The sequence below is a fragment of the Leuciscus leuciscus genome, assembly GCF_965113295.1.
Source record: "Leuciscus leuciscus genome assembly, chromosome: 1".
Lineage (NCBI taxonomy): Eukaryota > Metazoa > Chordata > Actinopteri > Cypriniformes > Leuciscidae > Leuciscus > Leuciscus leuciscus.
The window spans coordinates 58,153,988-58,171,640 of NC_138725.1; the positions used below are offsets into that span (position 1 = coordinate 58,153,988).

Sequence of the window (17,653 nt, forward strand, 5' to 3'; positions counted from 1 at the left end):
TTTCAAAACTGTGTGTATTATAACATTTATGTATAACATTGATTTACTTTCAATGTATGTCCATTTTTCACAATGAGTAAACAGTAACGCTAAAAGAGTTTTTACAAACTGAATGACAATTTAAAGTAATTTTCTAATTTAATCAACAGAGTTTAAATGGGTTTTACCAAAAAATTCATTCTTTTGTCTACACTGACAGTCAAACAGGTTTGGAACAACATGAGGGTGAGAAGATAATGACAGAATTTTCATTTTTAGGTAAACTATCCCTTTAACTTTTATGTAACCTAGAAAACTCATCTTCTCAGTTCCCACATGAATTATTGAAATTTCAGCTCGCAAAAATATACCACATCTATCCTTAGTCAGCATTTGCGTTGGTGTTTCAGTATAGTGTGAATGAAGTCTTTGTGATGGCATGGAGCATGACTGATGGTGCTGTCACACATGTAAAGGAGAGCGAACAGCAGAAGTCACAGATGTCTTTGTTCTGCTAATGCTAATGCTAATGATCACTAATGCTGGGGAAAGATTCTCAGAACTCCAGAATTCCAGGGATTTAGTTCCACACAAATGAGCTTGTTACAGATCTGCAACCTCTAGAGAAGTGTGTCCCAAGAGTTAAAATGAAAGTATGACACTTGGGGGGTTGGGGAATATTGAAGCTGTCCACACATAAAATTCCAAACCCTTTTTTTTATTTTTTATTCTTTTTGCATTCGTTTTACACACCTTGTGACACTTAGGTCAGCTAAACCATACAACAATGATAAAATATAAAAGCAAACTTGAAGTTAATAAATAGAACTCCTCTGTATAATATATTCACACAACTGTACAGTCCCATGGGCCATAGGACAATATGACCCTCAATGTCCCATAAATACAGAGATTCTGTCCCTTCTGTGCAATCTTTTCTTCCACACACCCTGCTGTGACTGTATGCATTAGTCTACATGATTGTGCAACTCTTGGCTCTGTCCTCCCTGAGGGTCGGGGTGGGTTCAAGGGGTGTGTCTTGTGAGCTGACAGGCAGCAGAGGCTGATTAGATATGCGCTTGAGAGCGTGGCGCGAGGAGCTTCTCTTGAGGCTCGGGGCGGGTTCACGTCTGACGGACACGAGCGTGGTGATGTGAAAGACGTCTCGTACGCTGTTCACGCACATTCGGGATGAACATTCCACGTATGCAACTGCGCCCAGCTCGCGTGCTCGTAAACTCCCCTGATAGACAGACAGAAAGAAGTCAACATCATTGTACTGAGTCAGAACTATCCAGGAGCATTTACTTTCTCATTTCTCGATCAAAAAAAAAACATTGCAATTTCCTTGTCACTCTTTTGCGCTCTTTAATGTAAACTTTTTTATGGTACTTTCCTTGAATAGGGTGCAAAAATTTCCTTGAATAGGGTCAGTGAAAGTACATGAACATTTCTAATAGGCCTCACAAGAAAAAACAAGTAATTTTTGCCCATAATGCTTTAAAAATAAAAGTAGTGGGACACAGAGTTGTATCATTTTAATATAAAGTGCCATCTATTTCTCTCTTTACAGAGTAGAATTATAGCGAGAACTAGGTGTTTCATAATGAAACGTTGCTACAGCGAGTTGACCCGCTCAGAGCATTGACGTAATAGAGGGAACATTTTCTATTGCTCTTCAACTGCTGTTTAATGTGTAATTATAGACCTTTCTTTTAGTGTCTGTGAGTGCTTCAATGGTTTCAATCACAAGATATGAGCGGTTGACATGACATTTCAAGCTGTGACATCAGTGTACCGCAGTATGAGATGCTATACTTCATCTAAAAATATTTGTCAAAAAATTATATAGTCCTTAAGGAAGGTGAATATATTTGGCTTATCTAAAAGAAATGTTTAATTAATTAATTAATTATTATTTTTAAATCTTAATTCATATTAATTTAGACACTTTGAGCGATATTTGTGTTTTTTATGGTTAGCTTGCTAGCAAACGTCCGACTATGTGTCTTAGTTCTTGTGTTTGTGTAGCAGCAGTTGAGTAAACACTGATGTCCTAACACAATCTCGCTTTTTTTTCTTTGTGTTCTAGTCCCCTGAGTGTGTGAGAGAGTGTGTGTAAACTCACCTGTTCATGAGTGACAGGTATGAGTCTCTGTTTGGACAGTTCTCGTAAGGTGCTGACATCTGTTCTCATATCCAACTTACAGCCAACCAACACTAACTTTGCATTAGGACAATACTCCTGAGCCTCCACCTGCCACTGAAAGAACGAAAGAAAGAATCTGTCACTTTAAATAAAAATATCTATCCACCTACTGACCTACTGATCTACACAACCATTCAAACGTTTGGGGCATTTAAAAAGGAAGTAATACTTTTATTCAGCAAGGATACACTAAATTGATAAAAAAAATAAAAAAAGTAAAGATTTTACATTGTTACAAACGATTTCCATCCATCCATCCATCCATCCATCCATCCATCCATCCATCCATCCATCCATCCATCCATCCATCCATCCATCCATCCATCCATCCATCCATCCATCCATCCATCCATCCATCCATCCATCCATCCATCCATCCATCCATCCATCCATCCATCCATCCATCCATCCATCCATCCTTATCCAGCTATTTGTACAGTTGTAATCTAAATGTAAATTTAGCAGTTGTCACTGCTAAATGAATGTAAATGTAGTGGTAATAAAAATTGTTCAACCCCCATTGCAAATCAGGTTTATTGGCAAAATGACAGACTTTCAGCTGTTTGCAATGAAAAAAAATCAAACGAAAGTAATTGAAAATAGCTCAACACAACAAATGTTTCAAGTTATTTCCCCAAATTCAACTGAAAATGCTACTTTTAATGACTCCTGCAAGTCTCAAAATTATTCCACCCTTCATGGCAAGCATCTTTAGTACTTAGAAGAAAACCCTTTTGCTGTTCTGACCTGCTGCAAACGAGATGTATAACCAGACACCAGCTTCTGGCAGCGTTTCTGAGGAATCTTAGCCCATTCCTCATGAGCAATGGCCTCCAGTTCAGTAATATTCTTGGGTCTGCGTGTTGCAAACGCCACCTTCAAATCTCACCAGAGATTTTCTATGGGGTTCAAGCCAGGTGACTGTGATGATGGCCACTGTAGAATCTTCCATGCCTTGGTGGAGTTTAAGGTATGCTTGGGATCATTGTCCTTTTGGAAGGTCCAATGACGCCCAAACTTCAGCTTCCTCACTGACGGCATGTTTTCTCCTAGGATTTCCTGATACTTCAATAAATCCATCTTGCCTTCCACACGCTGCAGGTTTCCAGTGCCAGAGGATGCAAAGCAGCCGCAGAGCATCACCGATCCACAACCATGCTTAACTGTAGACAGAGGGTTCTTTTCAGCATATGCTTCATTCTCCTTCTTCCAGACATACCTCTGAGACATAGGGCCGAAAAGTTACCGTTTTTTTCATCGCTCCACAGAACAGTATCCCAAAACTTCGGTGGCTTATTTAAATGATTTTGAGCACTTTTCTCGTGCTTTTGGGTCAGTGGTGTACGTCTTCGTTAGTGTTGTCAAAAGACCCGGTACTTCGGTACCAAGTCGGTACAAATTTTTTTTTAAACGTCACGGTACCAGGTTTTCTCAAACCCGGTACTTGATGCGCGTGCATGCCCGAAGCGCGTGCAGTTGCGTCCTCTTCATAAAAGCGCTGATGGCGATCGGCGGTGCTGCTGCTGATGTGGTGCTGATGTTTTTTCGCGTGCAGATACGTTATTTCAAATGGCACGCGTCAAGCGCACTCATAATAGAAGCGGCGCGCTCGCTTTTCCATGTGCGTTCATGGATGCATAGCAACGACAGACGCCACGGGAGTACAAACGCTTGTGCGAACTGCGCTCTCCATGACGACGAGGAAGTGTGACATAGGCCTATTAATTGATTTCTAGCCCTTGCATTAGCTTTACTACTAGATATATTTATGGAGATGAGAAATAAAAAGCCGTCATTAATATCAGTCCGTCAGAAAAGCAGTTCTAGTCTTATTCTTGGCTGGATAACTCTTAGCAGGTTTAAAAAGCCCTTTTAAAGTTAAATATGAATACAGTTTTGGATTAAATAAAAGTATAGTCAAGTCAAATAAAACATTTTATCTCCTGTATAGTTTGGTAATGCTACAATAAGATACCATTCATTAACATTACTTAATGCGTTATCTAACATAACATTGAGTGAACAATATATTTTTACAACATTAATTAATGTTTGTGAATGTTATTTAATACAAAACACTTGATTGGTCATGTTTGTTCACTTCATTCATTGTGCATTAAATAATGTTAACAGAAATAATGTTAACTTTTGATTTTAAAAATGTATTTTTAAATTAACCCCTAAAGGAGAATAATTGCGACAGTATATAACTATTGTTTTTTTTGTTAGGTCATTTTATCTAATGTTATCTAACAAATGGAATCTTATTGTAAAGTGTTTTTAATACTACAGTTTCCATCTTTGTGATATACACTTTAATATAATTATGTAAATTTAATCTAAATTAAGCTTTGGTACCGAAATTGGTACCGAGAACCGTGGATTTTCACTGGTATCGGTACCGAATACTGAAATTTTGGTACCGTGACAACACTAGTCTTCGTCTTGGAGTTCTGACGTGTTTAGTACGCACCTTACTGTGCAAGCTGAAACCTCAGTGCCTGTTGCCACCAAGTCTTGCTGCGGGTCTTTTGCAGTCACTTAAGGGTTTTTCTGAACCTGTCTACTCAGAAATCTGGTTTCAGCCATTGATGTCTTTCTTTTTCAGCCTTTTTCTACCCTGTTCTTTGTTTGTTAAGGGGCGATGATATCTTCTCCTAACTTTTTGGACCATTCTTTTCACTTATCCATATTTCTAACATGCAGTCAAACGTGACACTCAACAAACCTAGCAAGTTCAGATATTTCATGTGTTCTAGCTCAAGCGGACATGGTACAACTAATGAAGTCCTTGATGTGTTGCATCAGGTGTGATTGAGACAACACCTGATTTGCAGATTTGTGCTGTTGTGACTCATGATTCTATTCAGGGGGTTAAATAATTTTAAGACTGCAGAAGTCATGAATTTGGGGAAACCACTTCCAACATTTGTTGAGTTGAGCTATTTCAATGACTTTTGCTTGATTTGTTCATTGCAAACAATTCAAAGTCTGTAAATATTTCCAGTAAACCTGATTTGCAATGGGGGTTGAATAATTTTGATTACAACTGTAATGAATAGATTTCGGTATAAAGTTTGGGAATAATATTTAAATATTTTATTTTGTTTTCTAGCCAATACTGGTAATAGTTGTTTATGCTGTAATACAGTGAGCTTGTGGTACACAGTGAGCTTGTGGTTTTTCTCCCTTCCTGTCATTTATGTGTGCATAATGAATGAATAATGTAGCTGTCTGTGCATGAGAGAGAGAATTAGGGAAGCAATTTGACCAGCTATTGTCTGAATGCTTACAAACACTCACACTCACGCACATTCAAATCAAATCAGACAATATTTACACCAGTTTTTCTCAATTAACTATACAGCAAAGTAAACAACAACAACAGCTTCAAATCTCCTTTTACACCAGTGTAGCTTGAAATGACCCAGACCAGGCCATTTTCAGGAACATTCCTGCTAATGCAGAACCATACAGAGCCAGTTATTCAGAGAGCTTCTGTGTGAGCATGCATGGTGCATGTGTGTTATTCACCAGCCCCTGCAAAGGTTCAGCAATCTCAGCTATGGCACCATTTCACAGGTTCTGAATGTGTTCAACCATCCATCAAACAGCACTGTGATCTTTAACCTTAAATGCCACCATTAACTGGCCAATCGGAGGTCGCTGCCTGCCTCTCAACATTCCACAACAGCCTTTAGCTCCGCCCCTGTGGCCTCAGAGGTGAGATGCTGAAATGTAACAGCATTCAGTGTGTCTGGTGGTGCAGGGTTAGCATTAGGACAGTTAGAGAATGAAAGGCATTTAGAGTCATTTTGGGATAATTACATCAGATTAAATCACTCTAATAATTAAAAAATGAAACCCATATACACTACCCATTCTAAGGTTTGGGTTCTGTCTTTGAAATAAGTCTCTAAGGCTCACAAAGGCTGCATTTTTTTTTTATCAAAATACAATATAAACAGTAATATTGTGAAATATTATTACAATAAAAAAAACTGTTCTCTATTTTAATATATTTTCAAATGTAATGTATTCCTGTGATGGCAAAGCTGAATTTTCAGCAATCTTTAGTGTCACATGATGATGCTGTTTTGCTGCTCAATAAACATATCTTATTATTATCAATGTTAAAAATATTTTTGTGCAAACCATAATTTTTTGAGTGATTCTTTGGTAAATGGAAAAACAGCATTTATTTCAAATAGAACTCTTTTGTAAAATTAGAAATATCTTGATAACAGTCACTTTCAATCAATTGAATGTGTCCTTGCTGAATAAAAGTATGTATTTCTTACCATTCAAACTTTTGAATGGTAGTGTTTACCGTTAACTGTGATATAAATATATGTGATATTTGTTCATACTGCCCACTCTTCTTCCTGTATCATCCGAATATCTTTTTCTCACCAGACATATATAGACTTAAAACTGAAAAACACATTTAAACTTTTCAGCGCTAGGCTCACACCCTCACCACCACATAATTGCTGGCATCTGTGTTTAGGTAAAGCTTGTATTTTTGTGTAAATCCACAATGCCGTCATCCGCCAACTGCGAAACACCCACAAACAAAAACCTCTCTTAGTCAACAATTACATTGTGTTTTCACAGCGAGAGACTAACGCTGCAAGTATCTGAGTGTTGACAACTACAACTAATAATGCCATTCCAAAATGCACTTTTCCAAGTACATACGTTTTTAGGATGAGAGAAAAGAAGAAAGGAAAGGAAAGGAGATTCTGACCTTCTTAGGGATGCTGTCCAGCGTCTCGGGTCTGCTGATATCAAAACAGATGAGCACAGCATCACAGTCCGGATACGCAAGCGGTCGTACATTATCATAATACGAGGACCCTGCAGAGCACAAGCACAGAGAGGGGTCAGGAGAAAATACGCTTCATTATAAAAAAAATAAAGCTGATGCTCAAATCAAAGAGTGAAACACTGCTAATGGTGTGCTAACTGCTGTGGCACATACAAATGATGTACAGTGGGTCACACAGCAGGGCAGATGATATAAAAGATTCTCCAGTGGTGAGTGCCTGAGCAGGAAGAGAGAGAGGTCAGCTTGATTCCAGCGCAGTCATTACTTTCTTTTTGGCTATGTTCAGAATAACATTTTAACATTAGCGTCCATTCTGCTCATAATGTGTGATTATTGTGCACATTATGTAAATGTTTTTAAGCCTCCCCTTGTCAAAGGGTTCGGGGCAACATTCCTGGTTTATTGTTTCCCACAATGCAATGTGGCTAACTTGACACCATTTCCAGTGTAATTGAATGAATTAAAAGTAATACAGCAAAGATTTCTTATGTCTCTGTTTTTATCCATTAAAACATTTTACACGAAATACAAATGCTAAATTATTGGTTTTATTTCCAGTAAAATAACTGAGCACCACTAATGAAATGTAATTGAGGTCATTATCAGTGTTATTTTAGTATTATTGAGATACTATTAAAACTAATATAGTTTTTATTTATATTTTGAATTAGTTTTTATATTTTCCCGATTTATTTTAATTCTAGTTAAAGCTTTTTTGTGTATTTTTGACACTTTTAATATGTCTATATATTATTTTCTATTTCAGTTTTAGTTATTTTTAGTACATTAAGTTTTTATATTTTATTTTGTTGAATAATTTTAGTTCCAAGTAAAAAAAGGTTTTAGTTTTAGTTAACTATAATAACCCTTTTCCATAAACTCTCTTTCCATGGCTTTGTTCTCAATGGAAAACTCACACTGCTTACTGTGCAGTATATACCGCTTTCTATTTGCAACATTAGTATTACAGTAGAATATTAGTACGGTATTATGCTATTGTTGTCACCTGACCTCACTGCATTGTGTGTTTAATGTAGTGGTGTCCAGTTATAATCAAACATTTTGTGTTATACTTGCGAATTTGTCAAGAAATAGATTAGAAATCACAGTTATATTGCTTCCAGATCATTTGTGATGTTGGAAATAGAAGATAAGCAAGTTTAGCTCATAGCATTGTGGTATACATATAGAAAATTTGCATAACGTGCACAGTATACATCCTTACTGCCACTGTCTACAACTGCCACACTCTCTGTCTCTCACTCTCCTGTCCTTCCCTCGAGTGAGGACACAAATCCAGACATAGACAGTGAGAGATAGTGAGGGAAAGAGAGAGGACTGTGAGAGTGACAATGAGTGTTTGAAGCGCTGATCAAAGCTATCAGTTATTATGGGCTGGCCTCAGGAGTCACCCTATGAGCTACATGTCCCACAATCCTCTCTGGCAGATCTGTCAACCATAGCCACGGAGAGATGGTTGAATCTAATTTCTTGGATGAGAATGGAAATAAGGATAAGAAGAAACTAATCAAATTTTACAGAGAAAGAGTCTGGAATGGAAAGAAAGGCTGATATTGTTGGTTTGTTTGTCGCCGTGTTGAGAGTGCTAGTCCACAGGGACACTTGTTTCTGTTCTCACTGCAACATCTTCTAAAATACACTTGCTTACTTAGCGGTTTAAATGAGGACACACTATAGACTTATATCGTTTATTTTAGTTAATATTATTAATGATAATGAAAATGAATGATATATAATAATAAGATAATAATAATGTTACCTTTCATAAAAGGTAAGATGATTCATATATTATTAGTTTTATTATTACTATTATAAATCATAAACAAATAATATATGTCATATATTATTAATTTCCCTTTTTGTTATCATCATAATAATACTGTACCCCTTCATAACAAGGTAAATGTTTCATACATTATTATTATTAATAGAATAATAATAAAATGTATTTTAATCATTTTCCTTTCATTACGTGTGGATGGAATGTCCCCTAAAAGAGACAGTCTGTCAAATTTTTTATTTTTTTTATTAGACTTTGCCAAGTTCTTGGGACAGATTTGTACCCACAGTACGGCTCAGTAAAAACCCAACACACACACACACACACACACACACACACACACACACACACACACACACACACACACACACACACACACACACACAGACACACACGCGCGCACATACAGTTGCACCGCATCGCAGCCTTTGCTGCGTTTGTAAGTGTGTTAACACTTCTTAGCACTTCTGTTGTCTGTATCTGTTTAAAAAATTTAAACACCTTCCCATTTATGGTCACTCTTCTCTGCCTATGCTAAACCATTCACACCATGTTAAAAACCATTAATTTCCTGTCTTGTTTGCAGTGGATGTTATAAATCACCACATAAATCTCTGCCAGTTGTTTTATTTTCTAGACATTATTACTGTGATTATGTCTGTAGTGCTAGACATAATTTGTATCTTGTCAAGAACAGTGTGTCCATATGCAATGCTGACCTGAATGTTTGCCAGTAAACATTCTCCTCTTCCAGTCCCTAGATTCACCTCTTGCCAGCTGTGCAGCTGTGTGTGTGTGTGTGTGTGTGTGTGTGTGTGTGTGTGTGTGTGTGTGTGTGTGTGTGAGTGAGTGTGACTGAAGCAGAACTCTATGGGATGTCATTATAGATTGTTGAAGATGTAGCTGTAAGCACAAGAGTGTCGGTTAGCTCAGGAGCACCACACATATGCTCACACACACATCCGCAGACACCTCATTAAGACCCATCAGAGACACAGCTTGATTACCTGTGTAAATCTGTGTTTATGTTTGCATTTTTATAGATCTAAACTAAACAGGCCTAAAGGTAATGAGCAAACACAGGCTAAGCAGAATTCAAATGCCTTCAATTCAAAAAAGGATAAAGGGATAGTTCACCCAAACATTCAAATTCAGTCATCATTTACTCACCTTCATGCCACTCTAAACCTATATGATATGACTTGTATATTTTGAAGAATGTTTCAACTGTTTTTGTCCATGTAATGAAAGTCTACGAGGTTCAAAACAACATTGAATTCCACAGAAGAAAAGTCATTTAGCTTAGGAATGACACAATAGTTTTCATTTTCCCTTTAAGCTCTATGAACATCTGGTCCATGCGGTTGATTACCATTTTCAACTAATTTCTCAGAATGTCACACAAAAATCGCATTGACAGATGAGTGATTAGAATGGAAGTCTTTGGTGTAGACGTCCCACTACAGCTCCATAGACTTCCTTATAAGTGGATTTCTGTCAACATGTTTTTTGGTTTTACCAACCGAGGGACGACTCGATATAACTGAAAACACAGAGGGAAATGCTTAAGAAAGCAAAGCATACACAACATTTAACAAAACAAATCACACTTGGTGAAACAAAGGGAGCCTCTCATTACCATTCAGCGTTCTCATTGCTCATTTCTCATTAGTCATCAAATTATTAGTTGCCCTAGTTCTCCAGATGGTCGGGCCAATACTCCCATGTCCCATCCAGTTCTAGATTTTACAACAGCAAATTCACTTTACACAATCATTCATTACAAATCATACTTGGATGCATGGACTTGGATGCATATAGTTCAAAGATGACGAGGAAGATATGATAAATCCTAACAGTTTTTCATAAATCCACAAGCGAATCCTAAACCAATGATAAAGTCAGACAACCAACACGTAGACATTCACAATACCCATCGACTGAAAGGAAAACAAGCATGAACTTAAATACTCTTTGAAACAACAAACACCTGAACTGGATGACAACATAATCTGTAACCATGACAACAACACAAGGAAAACAAAGTCCAAATGGTATGTGTGTGACATTGTTTTCTAAAAGAGACACTTAAAGTTAATAATAATAATAATAATAATAATAATGAAATTAATCATATATAATGTTTAATTTTTTACTTTTTTAATTTATTTATTAAAGTGGTATTCTGTTAGATTCTTTTAAAATAACATTTAGCTCACTTCTGGTGGCAGATTTGTTCATATGGTTACATAATTGTGTAGCCTAGTACTTAAAGCTACTTCTATACATGTCAAAATACTTTATTTTATCCCAGCTTAATGCGTGCAGACAACTATAAGCAGTTGTTATCTTGGAAATAAAAATGCTTTTATATGTGTACATATATATATATATATATATATATATATATATATATATATATATATATATATATATATACACACACACACACATATAAAAGCATTTTTATTTCCAAGATAACTGCTTATTTTTTTAATTATTTTTTCACTTTTGTCAAAATAAAAGATTTTGTAGCTGATTCTACTTCTGGATCATTCATCATGCTAGAGATGGAAGGTCAAGTCAAGTGCATTGTGGGATACAGTATTTCATGCACATTTTCCAAAATGTAAAAGGTCATTTTGGTATTCTATGCATACAAAGTAGTATGCAAGTTGTATGTAAGAATTAGAGTAGTATGTTTGTATGCATTTCCAAACATTGCTGTTATTTTTGCGACACATTTGGTGACGAAAGAGATGCAGAAACCTTTAATGCATGTGGCCATACATAGGGAAATGCTTTAGTTTAGCATTTACATACTTTTGTACTGTTTCCCTTCAATTTTGTCTCCAAGTTAAATCAACTTTTGCATCATTTTAGGTTACTTGGTAAGACAGTATTGGCCAATAAAGTACATCTGATTATACATATACTTTACACACATAGCCGCTTGGTGCCTGGCTGTTGTCAAGAGGGCTTACTGACACCACTTTTAAACAGTGATAAAGTTCACAACCAGTTGAACTTCATTATCATGCTGAAACTCTTGTGTCCCAGACTGTGTATGAGAGAACTTACAGTAAAGAGAAGATTTACTCTCGACAGGGTTACAGTCTGACCCCGGCACAACCCTACAGATCAACAACAACAGTGTGAGAGGAAAACATTCCCATAGGAACTTAAAAATGGAGATGACAAGAAAAGAAATTCCCATAAAGGACTTTTATAGCAGGGTGGGGAAACATGCAGAGGCCTAGAGCGGGGGATTTATGGGTCACGCTTGCTGAGAAACCCCTGAAGTGTGTGTCAGGACGAGTGTGTGTCAGCAGTAGTGTAGCTTAACAACAAGTGTGCTACAATCCACACAGACAGTACTGTCCAAACACACATGCACAGCCCTGAACATATTACTTGAATTCTGGCTAACTTGTTGGCTTTTGTTTCAAAGAAGAGAAGCTAGAATCCACACAGAGCCATTTATATTACAGATCTCACCCAGAGATACAGTCCAGAACTCAAAAGCAATATATCAGGATCATATCCTACTCTAAATTCATAAACTCTATATTGTCTATTGTGTATTGTTAAATCAAAGCAGTGAGAGTTCTGCTACCCGACTCTTGTGAGTCACTCCCGCGAAACAAAGAGCCATTTTCAATTACTCTAATACAAAAACACAAGAGGCCGGCCAGGCCATGGGAGCGGTCAGCAGTCAGCAGGGACAGGAATGAACCGTGTCCATGCACAGACTAGACTGGCACCAGGATTTGTTACAGTAGAATGTTTGCTATTGCATCTATCTGTCTATCCATGAGGAGGTTTCAAAATGTACACTCCCAGACTGTCCTAATCAGTCTAACGCCACTAGAGAGCACAATGCATAAGTCACAGTAGATCACTGGCTATGTTTGGAGTGAAATACTAGTATACTACCTATTGCACACTGCCTAATATACAGTAATATGGATGATTTAATGTATATATTTATTATATATAGAATATATTTATTATTATATATGTAATAATAAATGCATAAAATTTCCTTATTTCCTTATTCCTTCTTTTTCTTTTCAGTCACATATATCGTGATATATCGTTGATAAAATTTCTTCCAATATATTGAATATCGTAGATATCGCGAATCGTGATATTATCATATCGTGGACCACATATCGCCACAGAATTGAATCGTGAGGTACCTGTATCGTCCCACCCCTATAATGAACGTAGGCCAGTGTGTGCCTGTATGTGTTATGTGAATGTGGAACAGACATGATCATTATAGCTGACTGTATTACAAGCATGTTTTTTTAAGCGAGTGGTGTGAAATTATCATGCACATTTAAAAAAAAAAAGAGTCAAAAAATGATCAAATTGTTAAAAATCAGTGACATTACTTCTGCCAAAGCCGCTTTAAGGCAAGCCTACAAGGTTAGCAAAAAATAGCGTAACACTGTGGATAGAGGCTTTTTTAAAAAAAAGGATGTCAATGGAGGAGAGGCTTCACTACGCTGAATAAACCGCTTTTGTGAGGAAACAGCTTATCATTTAATGAATCAACAGCCTCTCGGCTAATCTTCAACATGTTTGCTCTTAAACTTTCATTTTGAATTGATCTATTTTTAGACTTGACACAGAGAAAACAATGGTGTTTTATAGGAGAAGTCACGGACAATTGCACGACAGGTAGGATTCAGTTGTCGGCACTTCTCATTCATTTCTATGGTATCCGCAAACAGTGACCGACAGTCGCACAACTCTGAACGAAATTCAATGACGTCAAGGCTGTAATTTGATTGGTTATCAAGTCACATGTGATCTAAGTTCCAGTGTTTTCCAATGTTAGAGCCATGGACCATCGTATCTTCCAATAATAAGACCATCTCTGCTTCTGGTTCAGGTCAAGTGTAGTGCATTGTGGGATACCGTATTGTGAACCTGTTGCCGTGATAAAAACGGCAGTATATTACGTATAGCATACTATTCAGACAATGGTTTAATTTGATGCCATGCCAGATCTTACCTGATGTATCCCACATGTTCAGCTCGATGCGGTGCTTATCGATCTCAAAGCTCGCAGTGTAGTTCTCAAACACCGTGGGCACATAATTCTGCAATGAAAAATCATATTACTGGTAAATCATTTTAGTGCACTATGACAGTACATCAACTATTTAAAGTCAGCAGCATGAAACAGAAGTTGCAATAGTCTTTTCTTCCCTGTTGTGGTGTATATCTGAGTGAAACGGCTTGATTGGATGGTTGAATATGTTATTGCTGTGATGTCATGTGAGTGAAAGGTTGCCCCGCCCTCACATCATCAGAGAAGACATAGCAGCGATTTTGATTTCATGGTGACTTTAAAATAGCTTACTTTTTGAACAAAGTTTTGTGTGATCTACTCGCGATGTATGTATAATAAAACAATAATGACAGTCTTTATGTTTTATCCGATACGAATCCACCCTCGCGCAGCCTACAGTTAGTCATCTATTTTTTTTTCTTATCACTTTTTTTAACTAAATAAGTTGCATAGATTGTTCTAATTTGAGAAGTAAAAGTAAAATGGACTATCTGGCTAACATCGAGTTGGTCAGACTAGTTCTTAAGACATAATCGCTGTGTTTATGCAACTGGCCCTATAACTTGCAATCTAACCTTTATAGTTTTGTAGAGAAATGTTATTTAAAAAGAACATCACGAACAATTTCACTTCAGCGTCTCGTATCATGAACGCCTATCCGTGACAAGTTAAAAAACCCTTTAGTTCTATGCAGTTGCGCTCCAGTGCGACATGATGAACGGGACATATGCAGTTTAATGAACTCATAACAATGAACTTGAATCGCATAATTAAATCAACTTCAAGGCAATATGTTCATGGGTTTAAAACAGACATAATATTAGGCTACTCCGACAGTTGTCATCAGTCCACTCATCTAATTTAGGAACTTATTTTCTGTTTTGATAGTAATATGACATTATGATAAATGACGGGTTCACCTCTGGGTAGCTGTCCTTGGCGAACACATGCAGCAGCGCAGTCTTTCCACACTGAGTGTCACCGACCACCACGATCTTACAGCGACTGCACTGTCCTTCCATCATCATCATCACTATCAGCACTGTCCTAGCGCTTAACCAACACCATCCGCTGCCTGATGACGGAGCTTTATAACGCAGAATGAATGATTCAGAGTGAGTGTGTCTGAGCGGACGGGTATGTGCCAGGGATAGAGTCCACTCACACTGGCGTGGCGCGCGCCCCTCCCCGCCCGTCCTCCTGTCAGTCTCCTGGTTCCCACGGTGACACCACGCGCTGAGTCTCGCGCGTCACGCGCCTCGTGCTGGCTGGCTGGCTGGCTGGCTGGCTGGCTCTCTCTCTCTCTCTCTCTCTCTCTCTCTCTCTCTCTCTCTCTCTCTCTCTCTCTCAGACCCTTGATTTCTAATGAAACGTTGCCGTTGCCGTTGCCGATCTAACAGTTAGCCTTCCTACTGACTGAGGTTTGGGCATGGAGTAAATTAAACGACCCCTCTGGCTCGTGTATGGAAAACGCATCACCGAATCCACCCAAGGTCATGAAAAATATTATGAAAATATCGTAAAAATGTCAAATATCATGCACTCGGAACATTAGTGAAACTTAAAAAATAAAGTCAGAAAGTGTTAGCCTGTACCTGAATAGAGAGAGAGAGAGAGAGAGAGAGAGAGAGAGAGAGAGAGAGGGAGAAGTGATTTCTCGAAGAACAGCACGAGGCTTTTCGTCTATCTTTGATTAATTTAATTGCTTTTTCCAGCTTTTGGGTAATAACTTTATCTTCTTAGAACCATTAAAAAGAGAGAGAGATCAAATGAGATGTGGAGCTGTAGTATTTTACAGGATATATGGAACTGTTACATTTTTAATTAGCCTACCGTTTGACTTTAAAATTTTTGTGTTTAAACTTAATAATGTCAGCATAAAGCAAAGGTATTCTCAGTTCTTTGAAAAAGTTAAGTTTAACTTTTTAAATAAATGGGAAAATCAATTCCATCGGCGTAATGAATAGCAGCATATCACAGTTCTTTTAATTAGTAAATATTGCATTACATATAAAAATATTAAAAGTTAACGTTTTTAGTTCGAATGATTTTAATGTTTTCAATAGCCTTAATTTAAAGTTATGTTTCTGTCAAAGTTTGTGCCAAAAAAAAGCAAGTTTGTGCCTACAAAAGGCCCTTTCGCATTCATTGTAAAAGTAATGCCGCCATCTTCTGTTTACTGAAGGGATTGCAGATGTTGAGTGTTGTAGACACGTGCTTACTTTTGAAACTGTCGGTGCACCATAATAGCTGTTAAAATCTGATTGCAAGGGGGACATCTGTGTTTGCTCAGTTTAGTTCACTGCAAGATTACTGCAATCTTTTTTTTTTGTCTTTTAAATGTCATCGTGCGTTCTCAACTTCTTTACATGGACTCATCGTGTTTAATTTTAATACTTTCGTTGTGGTCGTAATAGTATAGTAAATAGTATTAAAATCAGCAGTGAGCTTATAGTAACATTTAGTTTAGTTCTGGTGATGAAGTCATACTCTAGCCAGGGATGGGCAACTTCGGTCCTGGAGGGCCACTGTCCTACAGAGTTTAGCTTCAACCCTAATCAAACACACCTGAACAAGCTAATCAAGGTCCTCAGGATTACTAGAAAATTACAGGCAGGTGATTTTTTTCAGGGTTGGAGCTAAACTCTGTAGGACAGTGGCCCTCCAGGACCAAAGTTGCCCATCCTTGCGTCTAGTCTAATATATTAATTTGGCCTGGCCTCAGGCATTTAGTTCACGCCCTAAGCCTAACCATTACTGACAATCAGCATCCAGAGATGCAGCCACACCCATTTAGCACTGTCCTGCTTTTACCAACAGGGGGAGACAAATACCACAAGACCACGAACTTGTACCTATTACGACAGCACAAATTAGCCAAGCGTTTACCGTTTTTCTCAGTCGCTTTGGTGCATTTCTCACATCACTATTTACATTTGCACAACAGTTAGTTCAACCTCCACAACATTTAGTCATTTGTGCACATCATAGTAGCAGTTTCTCATTCCTTCCAACAAATTGCAAATGCTTTCGGACATTCATCAATTGCTTTCATACAACTCTCTGCTGTTTTATAACATTATCATTTGCTTATGTCATGTCAGTCAAAATTAACTGTACTTGTGAATGCTGAATAGTCATTCCATATAAAACTAATAGTCCTCATTTCATTGCTTGAGTCATTACATTCAAAAATGTTGAACTAGTTGTCAAAATCTGTCAAGCAAATTTTACACACTTATTATAATCTTTTTTAATCGCCACTCGAGGAGATTTCCTCGCTGCATTGCAAGAGATGATATTCGCTGTGATGTAGATGAAATTATGTGGCCAGACAGAGAGGAACGTCTGGATGTGCACGAATGATTACAGTACTATGTATGTTGTATGTTCAGTTCCAATATGTCCTGCAATATTGTTTCCAGTTGTGCACAGCTCTACCCAAAGGGAGTTTATGTTTGTTGTAAATAAGGGTGTATTTTTTCTTTTGCACAATGCTGTGAACAAATTAGAATTGCAAAGAGCATATGCAGTAAAAATGTGAAACATACATATTCAGTGTCTTGTACTCAGTTACCTCACTAAATACAGTAATGTGTAACTTTACTGTATTTTTCAAATGGCTGTGCAAATAGTATATAGTGCTGTCTTGAGCATTTTCAGCTAGTGTCACCAAGATCTGACTTTTTTGCATTAGAAAACATTTACAGAGTAAACTGTCATAATGAAAACATGACAAAGCCATTT

The 17,653-nt window shown here is 37.4% G+C and overlaps 1 protein-coding gene across 1 annotated transcript; it reads right to left on the reverse strand.

Annotated features, from left to right (window-relative positions):
* Positions 1 to 253: 253 nt before the first annotated feature.
* rnd2 (Rho family GTPase 2) lies at positions 254 to 15,178 on the reverse strand. Its single transcript, XM_082184316.1, has 5 exons — positions 14,827 to 15,178; positions 13,847 to 13,934; positions 6,939 to 7,048; positions 2,108 to 2,242; positions 254 to 1,222 (listed from the first exon to the last, which is right to left on the reverse strand). Exons 1-5 carry the CDS (start codon positions 14,935 to 14,937, stop codon positions 953 to 955), a joined length of 714 nt encoding a protein of 237 aa, XP_082040442.1. The 5' UTR covers positions 14,938 to 15,178; the 3' UTR covers positions 254 to 952.
* Positions 15,179 to 17,653: the final 2,475 nt, after the last annotated feature.